Genomic DNA, 19,745 nt, shown 5'->3' with positions numbered 1-19,745 from the left:
CAGTCTAACGAGACTAAATAATAGTTTAGTCATTAAGCATAGTCAAGGACCTTTAGTTCCTCCCCAAGGGCTACAGATAATATTCTGAGCCGCACGTATCCTGTGAGCTGTCTTGTCGGTACTGAAACCCCCGCCAGGTGGAAGAAGTTAACTACATGATGACCAGACTGTAGCCATGACAGAAGCCACCACAATTCCAAGAAGTGGCCTCAAGGAAATGGGAACAAACTGACCCTGGAACTAAAGAGTAATTGCAGTTAAAACAATCAAGAGGACGCTGGTCAGAACACCAATGACCAATTTCAAGATGACCATCAGAGCTGCCTGTGCTGTTTCGGCATGTAGCCCCCTCCCTCTGTCTATAAAAGCTCTTGCCCCCTGGTTGTCATTGTGGGGGGAGGGAGTTGGCCTTTGGACAGACGTCCACCCTCTCCCACCGCCAGTTGCTGGCATCCAAAATAAAGCAAACTTTCCTTTCCACCATCCTTGCCTCTTTATTGGCTTTTGAGCGGCAAGTAGCCGGACCCCAATTTCGGTTACAGGGCTGCTCACCTCTTTCTTCCTCCAATCCTCCCTTTAATTTACTTTTACTTCTGTTCTTCATGGGATTGTGTGTCTGATTTAATGTTTTTGAGTTAGTGGGAAAATAGAAATTTCACAGAAATTTGCTTTGTGGCCAATTTTGCAGGTGGCATCCATACCAGAGAGTGACAGAGGATACTCTAGTCTGGATTTGTGTCCTTTTGTTTTTCTCTGAGAGGGCCAATCAGTGCCCATTTCCAGGAGGTTATTGGGACCAATTAGTTAGTATTATTGGTTTTGCTTGCACAGGGAAACCATGTAATACGTATATTTTTGATCAAGTCTGTTCAGGCATCCGTTTCATTTTGCAGAGAAGTGCCTTAAGCAGCGTCAGCCAAATGGAATTTTGTTCAGTGGAAACCCTATTTCTCCATAGATATTTTCACGATTGAAGCTGTCTTCTGTTATGATATATTACTCAGCGAATTGAAGGAAAACTTGTTGAGAAAAGGCTGGTCTAGAGAAATGAACACGTGTGTCCACATAAAAATCGTACGTCCATGTTCACAGTAGCACTGTTGACAACAGCCCAAAAGTGGAGACAACCCAAATGTCCATCAGCTGGTGAATGAATCCGTAAAACACGTCTCTCCATACAATGGATCCAGCTGTAAGAAGGAACGAGGTCCTGACACGTGCTACAACTTTGGTGAACCTTGAAAACATCATGATAAGTGAAAGAAGCCAGACACAAAAGATCACGTATGACGTGATTCCTTTCGTATGAAGTATCCAGAACAGGCAAATCCATGGAGAAAATGGTTTTGTGGTTGGAAGGAGGTGGGGGAGGGTAGAAGGGGGAGTGACTGCTGATAATACAGGGCTTCCTCGTGGGGTGATGAAAATGTGCTTCAGTGGATTATGGTGATGGTTGCACAACTTTGTGAGTACACGAAACACCACTGAACTGCACACTTTAAAAGGGTGAATTGTGTGGAATGTAAATTCTATCTCAATAAAGCCTTGAAATAATTAGGCTGCCGCTGGGAGCAGGCTCTCAGAGCTTGTCAGTAACAGCCGCTCGGGATCCCCTTCTGTCCACAGCTTTAGGCTCAGGGCTATCAGGGATGGTTTTAGCGCAGATATGACGGGAGGGACGGGGGTGGATGTCTATGGCTCACCTGTGCTGCCTCGGGCCACGGGGGGCAGTGTTACTGACGTTTCCTCATTTGATCCGCCCTCCTGCATGCCGTGGTGGACATCATCATTTCCTTTGGCTGAGTTCCCACACGTACCCAAGTCCCCGCTGGGAGGAGCCCAGTCTCCCCACGGTGCCGCCCTCCACCAGTCCTCCTGTGAATCCCACGGGAGCCCCGGCAGCCTGGGTGGGAGAAGCTTGCCTATCCCCTCGGGCTCTCCTGGCCCCTGCACTGGGGGTGTCTCGGTGTCCAGCAGCTCCCCGTTCCTGCGCTTGCTCTGGTCGTCGCCTGGGCCCTCCTGGCACCAGCAAGCGAGGCCGTAACGCCCGTCCACCCCGCAGGTTCTCATCAACTGGGTCAACGACGTGCTGGTGGAGGAGAGGATCATCGTAAAGCAGCTGGAGGAGGACCTGTACGACGGGCAGGTGCTGCAGAAGCTCCTGGGTGAGTCCACGGGAAGGGCGGCCACCCCAAGGGGTGGCCCCGGGCTGGACCACAAGATTCTCTACATGGCGACATCGGTCACTCGTCTGTAAGCCGCAGCCCTGAGCCCATGGCTCCCAGGTGGTGGCCCCTGGGGCCCCGGGTCACCTGCCCTCTCATCGTCTCTCGGGTGGGGGTCCCTCCAGAGCTCCCAGCCACGGGGCTGCAGCGGGTCATGCACAGCTTCCAGAACCGTCTGTGGCCTCTGCTGTTGGATGCATGCATATAAGGGGAGCATGGAGATGGGGCACAAACGGGACGCCGTCTCCTCTCTGGGGCAGCCCTCCCAGCTGGCCTGCGCCCGTCCAGCTGTGAGCACCTCCAGCCCATGCAGGCCCATCCAGGGCCAGGGTGCTGGAAGGGGTGGCCCCCAGCCGTGCCCTTCAGGGGCATGATTTAGATGGGGGGTGGCGGGGGAGTGACGAGGAGGGAGACTGACTGCGGATGCTCTTTTTATGTCTGTCCCTTGGGGACAGAGTTCCTCAGCAAAGTAACATCTGTAGAGCACTTAGCATGGGGCCGGGCACAGGGCCTGGAGTCAGTACGGGGTAATGAACAACAACACAACAAAGACAAAGAAATGGGGAGTATGAGCAGGGCTGGTGGGTCCCCCGAGTTCCTCTGAGCACCGGGCACACGGTAACCATGCGTTGACCAAGTGAGTGAAGAAAGCCCTGCAGTTTCCTACCTACAAGGACGTGGGCTCCTTTTATAGGAAGTGAAAAGGGACTGGAGAGGCGAGTATTTGTCTGGATCTGTTGGACGTCAGCGCCATCCACGGTCTCCAGGAGGGACTGTTTGCTGAACAGTCTCTCAGTCCCCAGGAAGCTCTGATGTATTTTCAGGGTCCCCAGATCCCTGTGCGTGTGGCCTGGCGGCCTCAGTGTCCCCTTGTCCGTTAGGATAACTCACCTCCTAAAGGTCCCCGGGAGGCCCTGCCCCCAGCATTGGTGGGAGAGAATCAGAGAGGTTCTGGGGCAGCGGGGCTGGGTCGGGTGGAAGGACCGGGCGGTCAGGGGCAGCCCCCCTGGGGAGCTGACATCCAGGCAGGCTTCTGCACAGTTGTCATGGAAAGAACATTCCAGGCTGAGACTCTGTGAAGTGTCTGCAGGGTTTAAAGAGCAGTGAAAGGTGGCTGCAGGTGGCAGGGGTGGACAGATGGGGCCAGATCACGTCCAGTCCTGGTGGACAAAGGCTTTTATTCCAAGTGACAGGAAGCCGCTAGAGGATTTGAGCAGGGCCGTGACAAGGCCTGAGTTAGCGTTTTAAAAGGTTGCTTGGGCTTCTGGGTACAGAATGAATGGGGAGGAGGGTCAGGAGGGGGACCTGGGAGGTTAGTCAGGACGCTGTCACAGCAGCCCAGGTATCAGAGGAAGTGGCTCGGTCCAGGATGGAAGTGGAGGATATTTGGGAGGTTCAAGCTGATAGAGGCATGAAGACTGCTGGCCAGGTTTGTGGCCTGAACAGCTGGTGAATGAGAAAGCCCTTGGGAGTGGCGTGGTGGGCGGGGATGAGGAAGTGGGTGTTGCCTCTGCTAGGACTGATACCCATCCTGCCCGAGTCAGCTGCGGGGTAAGGGTGGAGATCAACAGTGCAGAGATGGTCAATGCCGTGAGACCGGGTGGCCTCACCCGGAGGGGGTGTTCCAAATTCAGTATTTGGCTGAATGCCGTGGGTCAAGAATTAAATCTCTGTTCATCTAAGCTGAGAACCCCCATCTTAAAATGAACTTCTTTGGTACAAGAATAAATCTGAAATGTTATCAAGATCGTTTAGTAGCTGTCACAATTTTATTATTAAAAATGTTGGTTGGAGCTTTGTCGTTTCATAGTGTCTCGTTGGTCCAGCCATTCTCAGCACTGTCAAGTGCTAGATTGCTCTCGAGGTCACTGAACCAGACATTTGTGATGACAGACACTTACTTTCAGTAGAGGAAGATGGAAGAGGCATGGCTCTTAGGCTGGCACTGTCCACAAGGATTCTACTGATGGTGAAGCTGCCCTGGGTTATCAGCTTCCCTCCCTCTCTATGTAAAGACCTAGCTTCCCTCCGACTCTTGGACTTGAAGACTTGGCTGTTGGTGACAATGCTTGCTTATTGAAACAGCCCTTTGAACTGCTGCTTTGCTCACTGCCCAGAGGAGATACTTTCTAATATTTTCAGAAGCAAACATAAGAGTGTTGTGCTCACTTACACTTTTATTTCTGATTCTTGTTACATGCAGCTGTGGCTTCACTCACCCAGTCACTTGAAAAACTTGTATCCCTAAGCCTTAGATCTAGCGATGTGGTCGTGGAAGTCTGTCTCTCAGGATCACTGGATCGGCTCTGGATGTCCATCTGCATCTCAGCCTTAGACGCCTATAAATGATGCCAGTGCCCTCTCTGGAGTAGAGTGTCAGGGGCACCTTAGAGCAGGTACCCTGTAAGAAAGCCTTGCCTGCTCAAGGCACATCCTTTTGGTCCCCTCTTCAGTTGGCCCCAGCAGATGCGGTACTTGCTCTGCAGTGGCTGTGGTGGTCATTGAGTCCTGCTACGTCCGTTTTGTTATCTGTGAGGTCTAACAAGAGGTTGACTTTGGCTCAGGCAGCCTTTTTATCGTGAAGTAGTTGCAGTTCCATCCTGTTTGAATATCTTGCATAAGTACTCCTAGATAGGCAATTCTGAAGTCTCTTGTGTGTCAAGTGCTTTGACATACCACTTTGTTTGAAGAAGAGAACAATGGAAGAGAATATCCAGATATTAACAGAACATCACAAGGTCTTGCCTGGTCGTATTAATGATGCTGTTACACTGATGAGATGCATTAGTAACCTATGTGATCACGTGGTCCTGGGGCCCAGGGCTGCCAGGAATGATACTGATGGAGGCATTCAGCTCTTTACTTTTCAAAGGCAGAAGCTAAAATGAAATAGGAGATTTTGGCTGAATGCCAGGCCAAAGCTGACTTCTGTGCATCTGTAGAGAGAAGAGGTCTGGGGACTGGGCCCGGGGGGGGGGTGGTCAGTGGTCAGAGGAAGGGCCAGCACAGGCGTCTGGAGGGTCCAGCCAGGAGGGAGGAGGAGCCGGGGGAGCATTGCATTCAGGAGGGATAGAGGAGGAGGAGAAGGCAGGAGTGAGGGCGATGAGGACAGAGCCCAGACCTCTGGGTTTGGCCAGCTGTGAGTCACCAGTAGGCCCCCAGATGTGCCCCTCTCCTTAAAAGCGGATTCCGGGGGCAGCTGCCAGACCCTCTGCCAGGGCAAGTTTCAGGGGGTGTGACTCTCCTGCATTTGCAGTGTTGTCCAGGTGAGCCACCTGTGGGCAGTGACAACGCCCACGCTGGAGCGTTGAGGCAGCTCCCGGGCTGGCTGTTGTCCTGCTTCTGACTCATGGTACACGCTTCTCCTTGTGAAAGGCAAGCCCTTCCTTGTGTAGTAAGTGCTCACAGCCCCGCATTCGGCCATCGCTCACGTTTTCCAGCCACCACTGAGAATCCGCCCCATCTTCCTCTGTCTCTTTCCATGCTAGGAAGATAGGGGTCCTGGCCACGCCAAAACCCTGAGCTGCCCCTGCAGCCCCATCAGCGGGCAGAGTGATGCTGGTGATGAGGGCGGCCAAGGACCTCGTTCTCTCCCACCCGGGGGAGTTACCTGAGACACAGCCGCAGGCGGCACCCAGGCACGGCCAGCCTCCTTGGTTTCTGTTATCGGCTGAGTTGCGTCCCCCCCCCAGAATTCGTAAGACCTCGGGATGTGACTTTATTTGGAGACAGAGTCTTTAAAGTTAAAATGAAGTCGGGGTGGGCCCTCAACCCGTCAGATTGGTGCCCTTATCAGAAGAGGAGGGCTTCCCTGGTGGCGCAGTGGTTAAGATTCCGCCCACCAATGCAGGGGACACGGGTTCAAGCCCTGGTCTGGGAAGATCCCACATGCCGTGGAGCAACTAAGCCCGTGCGCCACAACGACTGAGCCTGCGCTCTAGAGCCTGCGAGCCACAACTACGAAGCCCACGTACCACGACTACTGAAGCCCAAGTGCCTAGAGCCCGTGCTCCGCAACAAGAGAAGCCACCGCAGTGAGAAGCCTGCACACCACAACGAAGAGTAGCCCCCGCTCGCCACAACTAGAGAAAGCCCGCGTGCAGCAACGAAGACCCAACGCAGCCAAAAAAAAAGAGGAGACTAGGATGCAGACACACACAGAGGGAAGACCAGGTGAGGATGTCTACAAGCCTAGGAGAGAGGCCTCAGGGGAGACCAACTCTGCTGACACCTTGATCTTGGACTTCTAACGTCCGGGACTGTGAGAAAGCAAATTTCCACCGTTTAAGCCACCCACCCTGCGGTACTTTGTTACAGCAGCTACAGCAGGCTGATACCGTTTCCTTCCCTTCTCCATCAACGACTCCTCCTTCCCCCGGTGTCATGGCGACCAGGTTTGGCTGGCGGCAGGGGCAGCAGAGATGTGCCGGGCTCTCCGTCTCTCCCAGGGGGCGAGGCTCTAGGACCACCTGGCTCTCTGCAACCCTCCTTCCTTCCCCAGGGGCCCCTGCTCCGTCCTGTCGCTGGCTTTTGAGCACCTGGGGACCTGCTATGTATTTTCAGGGGGTTCATATGGGCAGACAGCTGTGGATTATTCAGCTAAGACCTATTACATACAGATGGAGGGAAATCAAAACGCATAAACAGGAATCATTTCCATCCTCTGTTTTGCCGCGAGCACTCCCTGCCCCCCAAGCTGAGGTTCTTCAGGTGTGGCTGACTCCCCACTAGAGCTCTGTCTCTCGTGTCTGTGCTGCATCTGGTCCTAGGACAGTGCCTGGCGCACAGTAGGTGCTCAGTAACTGTTTTGTAAGCGAATGAATGAGTGACTGATTGGAGTACCCTGAGCCCAGCCGATATTTTTGTGTAATGAGAGGATCCTGAAGGGGGGATATCGAAACTGCTTGTTCTTCTCATCGAGGGAGGGGAGGGCGTGGGGGGAGACAGTGTTGAAGGGGCAGGGGCCTCCGGAGAAAACGCCTTACACAGAGCTTTGCTGGGGACCGCCTGCCAAACGGAAGCCCTATCTGTGCCCAGCCCGGACTCAACTGCCCTTCCATCTCCTTCCCATCAGTGCCGCTGGCAGCAGCTCTGTGCCGACGGCTCGCAGCACGTCAGGCTCCGTGCCCAGCACTTTGTCCTCACCCTCCTGGTTCCTGATCTCGCCGTGTCCTGCGACGTGGCTTCTGTTGTTGTGCAGAGGAGATCTATCGGGGGACCCCGAGTCTTGGAATGAATGAATAGGCGGGACGCCTGGGGAGCCTTCCTCGCCTGCCCCTTAGCGGGTGTGGGGTGAGGCGTCCCTCCTGCTCCGCTCGGGAGGGGAGTGAAGGCGCACAGCCTGGGGCTGGGGTTCAGCTTCAGTGACTGAATCCTGAGCAGATGGGACCGTGCTCGTCGGCTCCTCCAGATTGCTCCCCGCTCACTCTTGGTGAGAAAACTGTCACAGGTCTCTGAATATCTCATAATCCTTCTTACCGTGGGGTCCAGCTGTTAGAGAAAGAAGAATTGGGAGCGTACGAGTGCAGGGAGGCTGAGGCAACCCCTGAGGCCCTTTCTGTTTTCTCACCAAGGCTCTCTTCCCTCTGGGAACCCACTGGCCCAGCCTCCTCACCTCCGGTCCCTTCCCCGCAGGTCACCTCCTTACCTCCCAGCTGCACCTGGAATCATCTTGTTCATTCTCTGTGCATATGCTGTTCCTGGGTGGGGCGCCCACACTTTAATCCTTGAACTCCCCGCCCCCCTTTCATCCTGGAGTGATTTTCTTTCTTTCTTTTTTTAAAAAAAATTTTATTTATTTTTGGCTGCGTTGGGTCTTCGTTGCTGCGCGCGGGCTTTCTCTAGTTGCGGCGAGCGGGGGCTACTCTTCGTTGTGGTGCGCGGGCTTCTCATTGCGGTGGCGTCTCTTGTTGCGGAGTACGGGCTCTAGGCGCATGGGCTTCAGTAGTTGTGGCACGTGGGCTCCATAGTTGTGGCTCATGGGCTCTAGAGCGCAGGCTCAGTAGTTGTGGCACGTGGGCTCCATAGTTGTGGCTCATGGGCTCTAGAGTGCAGGCTCAGTAGTTGTGGCACGTGGGCTCCATAGTTGTGGCTCATGGGCTCTAGAGCGCAGGCTCAGTACTTGTGGCACATGGGCTCCATAGTTGTGGCTCGTGGGCTCTAGAGCGCAGGCTCAGCAGTTGTGGCGCACGGGCTTAGTTGCTCCGTAGCATGTGGGATCTTCCCAGACCAAGGCTTAAACCCGTGTCGCCTGCATTGGCAGGCGGATTCTCAACCACTGCACCACCAGGGAAGCCCCCTGGAGTGATTTTCTAAGGAAGAGGAGTGACTTGAAAGTTCAGAGTTCCGTGGCTCAGCCTCCTGGCAGTCCCCGCTGTTGGTGATGATCGGCTCCACTTTGCAGCCCCACAGAGGATGGGGAGACCTCAGTGCAGCCGGTTGACCAGGCGGCCCGGAGCCCCTCCAGCTCTTCCTGACACTCTGCCTTTTGCCCTCGTCCTTCTTGTTGCAGAAAAACTGGCAGACTGCAAGCTGAACGTGGCCGAGGTGACCCAGTCCGAGATAGGGCAGAGGCAGAAGCTGCAGACGGTGCTCGAGGCGGTGCAGGAGCTGCTGCGGCCCCACGGCCGGGCGCTCCCGTGGACCGTGGATTGTGAGTGGCCGCCAGGATGGGGGAGGGGGAGCGGGGGGCCCGGCCTCTGAGCTTCCTGCCCTGTCGTTCGTCTTCCTGTCTGGCCTTGTGGGTTGTTTTTTTTTTTTGACATCTTTATTGGAGTATAATTGCTTTACAGTGGTGTGTTAGTTTCCGCTGTACAACAAAGGGAATCAGCCATACGCATACGTATATCCCCATACCCTCTCCCTCTTGTGTCTCCCTCCCACCCCGCATCCCACCCCTCTGGGCGGTCACAGAGCGCTGGGCTGATCTCCCTGTGCCATGCAGCCGCTTGCCGCTTGCCACTGGCCATCCGTTTTACGTTTGGTAGCGCGTGTATCCAATCCGGTCACACGCCTGCCCTGAGGGAGGGAGCCAGGAGAGGAGAAGTGTGTCAGTAAGGGACTTGGTCATGCCCGCAGTGCTCTGGTTTCCCCAAGCTTCAGGGCGGAGAGGCGCCGTTTCTGGATCAAGAGAGACTTCCAGCGGAAGGGTGGGGATGTGGGTTATAAGACAGAAGAAGCTCTGTGGGGTTCTTGGAAGGACCATCCACCCCGGATGCCAATGGCACCAACACCCAGTGAGCTGTGCTACTGGTGACTCACCGATGCGGGTCCTCAGAAGGTGATTCAGGCAGGTCCCCGGTGTATGTCTCAGAGAGCACTGGCATTAGGAATATGTGGCATCACAGTATTTCCAGGCAGGACATAAACCCAGAAAAGTGAGGCACTGACCAGGACAGGCTGGAAAGGGCTTTGTCCTGCTGCCCTTCCCCAGCACCGTCCCCACGGCAGGGCAGCCAGGAGCCGCTGAGATGCTCTCCCTGCCGCCAAGGGCCCCTGTTCTTGGGTGAGACCAAGGCTGCAGTCAGGTTCACCCCTGGCTTCTTGGCATCGAGACCTAGGACAGACCCAGGCCCACCTCCTGGGTTGCAGGGCTCGGGGAGGGGAATCAGTAAAGCCCTGGACAGCATGATGATAACCGTCCATGTCCTGGAGAAGAGCTAGTGGCCGGGGATGGCAACCAGGGCCCTAGGTGGGGCAGGAGGCACGTCTAACACCCCCAAGCACCGTTTGCCCTGCATAGCCTTCCCTGTGTAGACGGTTGATTGCCTAGAGGGAGAACTTTTAAGCACCCGAGATAATAATGCACATTTTGTGGTGGGTAAGTGCCCAGGTGACCTGTTTTTCCCGATCTTTTCCCCTTCTCTTGTGCTGACTGTATGTTCCTGCTCATCCCCTCTCCTCACCACCCAATTCATTCCTTTTACAAACAACATGCTTTTGAAAGTGGTTGCATAAGTCACCTGAGGTCAACAGGAAAGAAAAACTTAGAAGCCAGAACTAAATTCACACAGGCTGCTCATCAACTTTTCTCCGTTTTTCCATGGCCTGTGGTTCTGCCTGTGGTTTTCCTCTGAGGTCCCATGTTCACTCAGCATCTTTATTGCCTCCCCCCTCCCGCCCCTTTTTTTCTTTTTAAATTCAAGTATAGTTGATTTACAATGTTGTGTTAGTTTCAGGTGTACAGCAAAGTGATTCAGTTATACATATACATATATATTTTTTCAGGTTCTTTTTCCTTATAGGTTATTACAAAATACTGAGTATAGTTCCCCATGCTATATATAGGTCCTTGTTGGTTTCACCACCTTTTGGATGTGGGCTCGGGGTTCCTGTCTCATGATCTAAAGCAGCCCCCTTCCTCCCTCCCCAACTAGTGATTCACGGGAAGAACCTGGTGGCCACCCTCCACCTCCTCGTGGCCCTGGCCATGCACTTCCGGGCCCCGATCCGCCTTCCCGAACACGTCTCCGTGCAAGTGGTGGTCGTACGGGTAAGTATCGCCAGCCCGGCGGTCGGTTTGCCCGCGGCTCTGCCCCAGAGGCTCCGGCACTCGTTCCTCCTCTAGTTTGCCTGCTTTCTTCTTTTTCCCCTTAAGAGGCTACCTTCTCTTTTTTCCTCTTGACGAAATGTATGCCTTACTCTGGCTTCAGAGTAAATGATGGCGCAGGAACAATGGCATTGATTTGATGAGAGGCAGATGCAAAGGCATGAGTGCATGGAGGTTTACTTTTCCACATTTTGGAAAAGAGCATTCATGTCCCTGCACAGCCAAGTAGCCAGAGTTCAGGCCTGTTGAATGAGCTTATTACTCACTGGAGAGGGCTGAGACCAGCGGAATGAAACAGATACCCCAATACCCCAATCACAGCCTCTCTCTGTTCCCTCCCAGTTACATCCATCATCCCCCGTCATGTCTTTGAGGGTCGATTCTCTTGCTCCACTTGGAAAAATGTAACTGGGAGCCAGGGTCCTTCTGACGGAGGTGGAGACACCTTTCTTGTCGATTTCCCCTGCGTTCATGGGCACAGATCCTGTCTTGGCTTTGTGTGTGCAGTCTCGTCCAGTAAACGTGTATTAAGCACCTGCTGTGTCCCTGGTCCCCTCGCCCTGGTTACCGGGGACACTGGATGAGGAAAGTGTGCTCGGGTCCTGAAGGATCAGCTGCTTCTGCCAGAGCGTTGAGGTTACGCTCGGAACATGGACGCCTCTCTTGTTTCTGTTCCTGGACATGTCCAGCTCCACACTCTCCTCTGGGTTTTAAACTTATCAGTCCCGTGGTCTCTGCGGTCTGCAAGGCTCTGGCTGATCCTGTGTTTTCCGAAGCCATCTGACCCCTCCGTTTACCCCGGGAGCTTGGCCCCGACCTGATGGGCAGGAATGTTCCTTTCTGGCATCAGGCGAGGGTTACCTGCCATTTGGCCCCGTTTGCCTCCTAAAGGGGAGTGTTTGTGGTCGGTGGTGGTGTCAGGGACAGGGGACCATTCCTGCCACCCTCGTCTTGGACTCAGGACGGTCGGCCGGGAAAGGCTTCCCAAGGACGTATGAGAATATGGTTCCCAAACCCACGTACGTCAGACTCTGGGCCCTGGGAACACTCTGGAGCTCAGTAATCGGGGTATTTCCTTTCAGGCCTGCGCTTTGGTCCAAGAAAATCTTTGGGGTTTGCAGAACGTCCTACTCGCCCAGGCAAACACTCGCTGGCGCTTCCTTCCTTGACCAAGGTCACAGGAGGACTCTTTGGGCCACTCCCAGAGTGGGATGAAGCGGGGAGGGGAGGCCCCCGGGGTCTGGCTGGTCTCAGGTCTTAGAGCTGCCCCTGGCCTGTCCCTCCACGCCTGGTTATCCAGTTGAGATGGGGAGATGTAAGAAGTGTGTCAGTTCGTGGAGGGACGGAGTGAGGGAAGGGTCGCATTTGCTACCTGGCAGTGTGGCCTTGGGAAATCACTTGATTTTCCTGAGCTGCAATGCTTTCCTCAAAAAATTGAGATTCTACTACAGACTTTAAAAATATTCAGGCTTGGGACTTCCCTGGTGGCACAGTGGTTAAGAATCCACCTGCCAATTCAGGGAACATGGGTTCGATCCCTGGTCTGGGAAGATCCCACATGCCCCGGAGCAACTAAGCCCGTGCGCCACAACTACTGAGCCTGCGCTCTAGAGCCTGCGAGCCGCAACTGAGCCCGCGTGCCACAACTACTGAAGCCCTCGTGCCACAACTACTGAAGCCCGAGCACCTAGAGCCAGTGCTCCACAACGAGAGAAGCCACTGCAGTGAGAAGCCCGCGCGCCACAACTAGAGAAAGCCTGCACGCAGCAACAAAGACCCAACGCAGCCAAAAATAAATAAATAAATAAATTTAAAATATTCAGCCTCGTCTGCCCCATACCCAGCCCTGGGCCCGGTATCTAGTGGGTGCCTGATGCACATTTGATGTGTGAATAAGTGGATAAAATGTCTCCGGGCCTCCCCCACCACCATCCCCCATGGGTGCTCCTGAGAATCAGCCAGGGTGAGGCCGTGGGAAAGCTGACGGCCCCCGAAGCCTGGCTACTTTTCCTTCACTAGAACCAGTGGTGAGAGTTCCCTGGGAGGCCGAGCTCAGGAAAGCTTGGGGATCTTGGATCTCGAGAGGCATCCAGGTGGGCTGCCCAGCAGTAGTGAGCTCCCCCGTCCCTTGAGGCATTCAAGTAGGGGCTCATGGTGGCGGTTGGGTTAGCAGGCTGCCGCGCTCCACCCTGAGGTCCGGGGCACACCACCACCGCCTCCTTCCTCTCCCCCACCATCGTTGCCTCTCCGTACCTAGCGGGCTTTGGGACAAGTGTGTCACACACCGTGTTAGTGTCCTAGGGCTGCTGTAACAAAATCCCACAAACTGGGTGGCTTAAAACAACAGATGTTTGTCCTCTCACATAATAGAGGCCTGAAGTCCGAATCAGGGAATCGACAGGGTCCCTCCGCAGGCTCTAGAGGAGGGTCCTTCCTTCCCTCTTCCAGCTTCTGCCGGCTGCTGGCACCCTCGGCTGTCCTGGGCTTGTGGGCACATCCCTCCGGTCTCTGCCTTCATCATCACGTGGCCTCTTCCCTCTGGTCCATGTTCCTATGTCTCTATTTTCTCTTCTTCTAAGGACACCAGTCATTGGAGAGGACCCACCCTAGTCCGTTAGGACCTTATCTGTGCGAAGACCCTATTGCCAAATGAGGTCCCATTCTGAGGTTCTGAATGGACGTGACTTCCGGGGGGACCCTGTTCAACCCAGTGCACGTGTGTTATTTCATCCGATGCCTCCCTCGTGTTACATATGTCCCTTCATGCTCTTCGCCTTTCCCAGCTGCAGGGCGTCGAGGAGTACTTTGGGAGCGGGGATGTTTCTCCTGAGACCTCCCACAGCTGCCAGCTCTCAGAGAGCAGGAGAGCAGGGGCTGGGGGGCTGGGGCAGGTTCCAGCCACCAAAGGGTCACCCGTGTGGTCCCCTGCAGTCCACCCCCCGAGCATAGCTCGGGTGTGGTGCCAAACCTTTGTTTGGTTCTCTGTTGTCCCCGAGCTGGTCTCCCGGCCCCGGGGCCATCTGTACACGGCCTCAGCTGCCCTCCTGCTCTGTCTGTCTGCCCAGGTGTTGATTTATTTGTTCATTTTGGGGTTTTCAGAAGCGGGAAGGCCTGCTGCACTCCAGCCACGTCACGGAGGAGCTGACCACGACCACCGAGTAAGTGGACCCGCTGCTCTGCCCTCAGGCCCTGCTCCAGCCGGGGACCTGCACACACGGGGGGCCATTTTCCCCTCCATGTCCCTTGACCTTGAGATGGGATTTTATCGCAAGCGTCCACCCTAGCTTTCTATCCTCCGTGCACTTTCTTCAAAGTTTGTTTTGTTTTTGTGTTTTTGTTTTGCTGAGGAAGGGCAAGATAGCAGTTTGGTTTGGTATTTAAATGAGAAATTCTAGATCTTTTATTTCTTCCCAAATAGAAAAATGAGCAAATATGTGTGACATAGGAATTGGAACTTATTTACGCTGCCTGAAATCTTTTCTGGAAAGAGACAGGGAATAATAAACAAAGAAAAGTATAACTGAGCACATTCAAAATCTCTTATAAGGAAGAAAAGGATGAGGGGAAATTTAGAACAGTGAACTTTCATATGGTAGGTATGCTAAACACTTCAAAGTTTTTAATGTTGGAACTAAGTTATTCTCCAGAGACTTTGGATTGTCATTCCTTATTTTGGAAGGTGAGCTTTAAGAATGTTGAGAAGGGGGTGGGGAAGAGGTGTTTAGAATGGTCCAAGGGACCTGTTGTCCTGATTCATTTAGCCGTCTGTCTTAGCCCCGTCAGAGGGAGGGAGCCACGCCTCTAAACTAGAATCTTCCTCTGAGATAGTCCTGAGCCATCCCTTGCCTCTTAGAGAAGGCCAGAGGGCAATTTTTAAGAAGTCTGAAAGGCTTCAGATCTGTTGAAAATAGCAAATCAAATGGCTCTATTTTGCGTGTGGTTTTTAGGAGGCATACCCTGTGAGGTACCTTAAAATTCACTGCCTTTGTGCCTCCCGACTAAACCTGTTTCAGATGAAACAGAGCATTAAAAATTGATCGTCTCAGGTCACCCACCTGCTCAGTTCACAGAGTGATTAATTACTGTGTCATGAATTCATGTATGGTCTTTCAAAAAGCAAGCTGACACAGGAAACCGCTCCTGGGGTGGGAGCTGTCAGGTAGATGGGAGAGACGTGCGGCCTGGCGTGCGGCCTGACATGTGTGCACATCTGTTCCAGGCCCATGGGAGGGGGTTGGGGACGTGATGCTGAGCCTGGCACGGGGGGCCTCGGGCAGCCCGCTCAGCCCGTTCAGGAGCAGGAGGAGGGCGGCGTGGGGGAGTCAGGGGTGGGCTGGCATCTTAGTTATCCATCATTGTGTGACAAACCACCCAACCCAAGGGGCTTAGAACAACGGTCATTTTATTTGCTGACAGGGGGTCAGCAGTCTGGTGGGTGGTGCTGGCCGGTGGGGGCCAATGTCCCTCCCTGTGTCTCTCGTCCTCACAGATCTGGGCTTCCTCCCCGGTGCCCTCAGGGTCCCCAGAGAGTGAGAGGGCAGCTGCAGGTCCCTGGACCCCCGCATGCTGTGTCCCCACCTTCTGTGGGTCAGAGCAAGTCAGTGGTCACCCTGGATGGGAGGGGGAAGGCAGGTGGCCCACCGAAGGGGGCAACGACCAGGCCCGTGGTGGGGGGCATGTTGGGGGGTGTGCAGCAATGGGAAGAGGCTGTGCTTGGCTTTCCCGGTCTCGCAGAGGTTGAGGGAGCCCTGAGAGGGCGGCGGGGGACAGTAGGAGCTCTGTCACCAGAGCCGGCCCCTCGGAGCGTGGCCTCAACGATTCACAGCAGCACCCGGCACCCAGAGGGCCTGCTTGGATGCCCAGAGGCTGAGAGGACGCAGTTCCCCTCCTTGAGGGCTGGCGGTCTAGCTGTCAAGAGAGGTTGTGTCTGTAGAAATGTGAAACCCAGCCCAGGGGCCTTGTGGGAAGTGCCGTGTGACCCTCAGGAAATTTCGGGGGCGGGGGAGCACCCCGAAGTCAGAGTGGAGAGAGGTTTCCAGCAGAGGCCGACCAGCCTCCTGCCTGGTCTCCCAGGCTCCAGGTTTGCTCTGTCCTATGGGTCACCTCCTCCAGGAAGCCCTCCCTGTTTGCCAAGCAGGAGTGGCTGCCTTCCTTTTAGTTCCTATAGCATCTGCTGTATGTCACATTTCTGGTGCACGCGGGCTGTGTGGAAATGTGGGCTCATGAGTCTCTCTCACCATCAGGCGTCATGCGGGCAGGGCCATGCGGTGTTTATTTCTGTATCTCCGTGGCCTGCACATAGTAGGTGCTCGAGAGACTATTTGTTAAATAATATGGAGGCAAAGAACTTGAGTCTAGAGGGGTTTGGGGATCAAGCAAAGGTCTCTTTGCCTCTCAGGACGCAAGTACACAGAGGGGAGCTGGGCATTCGTGATCTCAGATCCTCAAGGAGGAACCAGCCGCCTGTCCTTCGTGGTTTCAGCTCTCACCTTGAATCAGGGCCCAGCCTGTGGTTCTCCAGCATCCTTTAGTTTTGTGGTTCTCTGGAAGTACATCGTGCTCACTCCCAGAAATGTGACCTCTGGGTAATCTGCACCCTTGTATTTTAAAGTTTAAACTCAAGGTTTAAACTCACGGTGCTAGAAGACCCGTTTTCTGCTAAAATGCTCTCTGCGTTAACCACTCCCGTGATTAAACAGCCCCCACATGGCATTAAAGGGGTGGTTTAAATAATGATGGCAATTTGCTGCGGGTCTTGTGCCAACATTTAGGATCCACATAAGCACCTCTCGTTTGTAATTAGAGCGGGAGAGAATTTATCAAAATGTGACTTACATTTATATAAACAACCCTTCGACTGGGCAGTAGGGGGCTCCGACTTGCCGGTCACCTCCACCACCTTCTACCGTGCTGCTTATTAAATGGGGTTCTGAGCAACCCGTCTGATGGTTCTCTCTGTTCTTGTTTGCAGGATGATGATGGGTCGGTTTGGTAAGTAACCCAGGGGTTGGGGAGAGGAGATGGGGAGTCTGAGGCCGCGGGACACTGCGGGGCTGCCCCAGGAAGCCCCCGGGGTTCACGCAGTCACACAGGGGCAGCAGGGCCCTGGGTGGGTTTTGGCGTGTGGTTTGCTTCTCAGAGCTGTGGGAGCCTGGGCGGGGATAAGCAGTACGGTGGAGGGAGTGAACCAGGATAAAAGGGAGGGTGGCGATGTCCCAGTGAATATAGAGCATAGTCAGCTAGCCGGAGGGAGCTTCCTTATGGGATGTATTTTCGTATATAGTTTTCCACCTTAAAATCTCCAGCTTAACAGACCTTAGAGTCAGGCAGCCTTGGCTCTGGTCCCAGCTGGGTGACCTTTGGCCTGCTCCTTCACCTCTCTGTTCCCCATCTGTGAGATGGGACCTCGGGGTTGTTGAGAGAATTTTGTGAGACAATAAATGTTCACTCTATTTGGCCCAGGGCCCGACTCTCTCCCTATTCGTGTTAGTTTCTCTATTACTGTTACTGTTAGTAATAATAAACTCTTGCTGTTCCCAAAGAACTGTTCCCTGCCCTGTTAAAGACCCACGACCCCATCTTCATCTCAGCGAGGGATGGCAAATAAAGGGGCAGCTTTTGGCAGTGTATAGGCCCTTAGGGATGGGAAGCCCCAAGCTCTCGGCTGCAGCAAGAAGCAGCCTGAACCAGGTTCACCGCTTTGGGGAATATTTCAAAACAAGAAGCCCCCAACCCCTCCAGATACCGTGTTCTCCAGGGAGCAGAAAGGGGAGTGCGGCTGTTAGAAGGAAAAGTGGAAACCAAACAAGTTTCCCCCCGTGCCTTGTGAGCCTGCCAGCTGGAGCTGGTCCCTAGCTGCGGGGGCCTCGGGGTGAGGGGTGCACCCCAGAGGCACCCACGGGCTTGGCCACGGGGCCTCTGTGACCTCATGGCGATGATGGGGACGGATGGCACCGCTGCCCCTCGTGTACAAAGAGGGGATGCGGCTCTTTAGTTCTCAAAGGTCTTGAACCAGAGAAAATGCAGCAATTACATGTCCTTAAGCTTTCTTAAGTAGTTCTTGAGCCGTGCTGGGCAAATTCTGTCTTCACTTTTTTTTTAAAGTAGCAATTCAGTTCTTTTTAATGTCTTTATTATTAAAAAACTTTTAAAAAGGGAGAGGAAAGGAAGCCTCCTGTGTCCAGTTGCTGAGGGCGCGGACAGGGTGGGGAGGGCAGCTCCCAGGGCGGCATGGGGTGCACAGAGTGGGCGACGTGGGCGGCCTGGCCCTGCCCTGGGTCTGGGTGGGGGCCCGTTGGGAGGGGGGCGCAGAGCACCCTTCCGTCGCTTCCCTGTCCTTTCTGCACGGAGGGGCTCAGAGCCCATGGGCCTGTCGAGGCCCAGAGTTGACTTGAGCGGGGCCCTTGGAGCATCTTTAAGTGTTGCTTTGTTTTCTGTGTGTTTTCACTTCTGTGGGCGGCATGGGCCTGGTTTGAGGTTTGGGGGGCTCAGGGAGACTCAGTTCAGCTGGGGGCTATGCGCGGCCTCCCGTGCAGAGGGGTAGAAGCTCGGCCAGGAAGGCCCTGGCAGCCCTGAGAAGGGGCCCCTGAGGGTCTGGTGGACGGGGTGGTGGCTCCTTCTGAGAGCCACCGGAGATGGCTGAGCATCGGGGGCTGTGACACACTGAGAGGCCGAGGAGTCTGGAGTCGTTCTCAGTACTTTCGAGGCCGCCCATGCTCGTGAAATGCAAACAGGCAATTAGTGGGTGACAGACGACTCATCTGCCCCCAGTTTCGGCTTCTGCTGACACAGGCCCCGAGGCCTCCTGGTTACCCAGACATACGGCAGCTTCCACTGGCCCTTCTCCCGCGGCAGCCTTCGGGGCCCCCAGAGCCCTACGGCCCTGCCGAGGTTGAGGTCGGACCCCATCACCTCCCTCCGGGGTACTGGTCCCCCGATGGTCCCTCGAGTTGGTTCCCCTGCACCCCTCAGTCTTCTCACTGCCCCCAGCTTGCCGTAAGCTAAAGCCACAGCCCTTGCGGGTCCCAGACCACCCCTCCTCTCTGGCCTCCTCGCTCCCCCTGCATGTCTGTCACCCACAACAGCACCCCGGGGCTCCCCCTTCCAGCTTTTTTTTTTTAAGTTTATTTATTTTATTTATTTATTTTTGGCTGCGTTGGGTCTTCGTTGCTGCGCGCAGGCTTTCTCTAGTGGCGGCGAGTGGGGGCTGCTCTTCGTTGCGGAGCACGGGCTTCTCACCGCAGTGGCTTCTCTTGTTGTGGAGCACGGGCTCTAGGCGCGCGGGCTTCAGTAGTTGTGGCACGAGGGCTTAGTTGCTCCGCAGCATGTGGAATCTTCCTGGACCACTGCGCCACCAGGGAAGCCCCCCCTTCCAGCTTTTGTACTCTCAGTGGCCTCGGCCTGAAATGCTCTCCCTCTAGATCCCTCCATAGCTCACTCCCTCAGCTCCACCAGCTCCACTTACCAGGGAGGCCCTCCCTGAACCCCCGGCCTGAATCACCATCCGTCCCCTGGCTTGCCACCCCCCGCCCACCTGCTTAATTGTTTCTTTATTCATCTCTTTGCTCACTGGGAGCACTTTGCTTTGCGCCCTGCCTGCCAGACTCAGGGGGTCTGGACAGTTGGGGACCCTCGCTTGGCCCTTTGCTCTTTCCCTTCACATGTGGCTCCTTGAGCTGTAAGCATCCTGTGGGCTGGAGCATGTCTTCCCCTGAGTGCCTCCCCAGCCCTGGGCCGCACGCATTCCAGGAGCTTCCGGAACAACGGGCAGACCCTCTTTGCTTGGCTAATGTCTGCCCGGGGCAGGGGTTGGGGGGTCGGGTAGCTTCACTAGGAGCCAAGCTCTCGGCCTCGGTTTCTCACTTTAGCACTCTGAGGGGGGGATGCGGGGGTCCACTCTGCACCTCCCCCAGGAGCCTCCCCTCCTCCTCCCCGCCTCCTGCTGGCATCACTGTCCTGGCTGAGGTGGATGG

At 54.9% G+C, this 19,745-nt stretch overlaps 1 protein-coding gene across 3 annotated transcripts in view; it reads left to right on the top strand.

Moving 5' to 3' along the window:
• The window catches only part of PARVB (parvin beta), a 110,735-nt gene that overhangs the window by 71,981 nt on the left and 19,009 nt on the right, over nt 1–19,745 (top strand). For all 3 annotated transcript variants that reach the window (XM_061206170.1, XM_061206169.1, XM_061206172.1), the window contains exons 4-8: nt 2,063–2,165; nt 8,737–8,877; nt 10,601–10,716; nt 13,873–13,931; nt 16,745–16,764. In XM_061206170.1, coding sequence (XP_061062153.1) covers nt 2,063–2,165; nt 8,737–8,877; nt 10,601–10,716; nt 13,873–13,931; nt 16,745–16,764 — 439 coding nt within the window. The remainder of the gene's footprint in view (nt 1–2,062; nt 2,166–8,736; nt 8,878–10,600; nt 10,717–13,872; nt 13,932–16,744; nt 16,765–19,745) is intronic.

Source organism: Eubalaena glacialis, chromosome 11 (assembly GCF_028564815.1).
Source record: "Eubalaena glacialis isolate mEubGla1 chromosome 11, mEubGla1.1.hap2.+ XY, whole genome shotgun sequence".
Lineage (NCBI taxonomy): Eukaryota > Metazoa > Chordata > Mammalia > Artiodactyla > Balaenidae > Eubalaena > Eubalaena glacialis.
The sequence above is the reverse complement of the archived record's forward strand: the minus strand, read 5'-3'. Positions and strand labels throughout refer to the sequence as shown.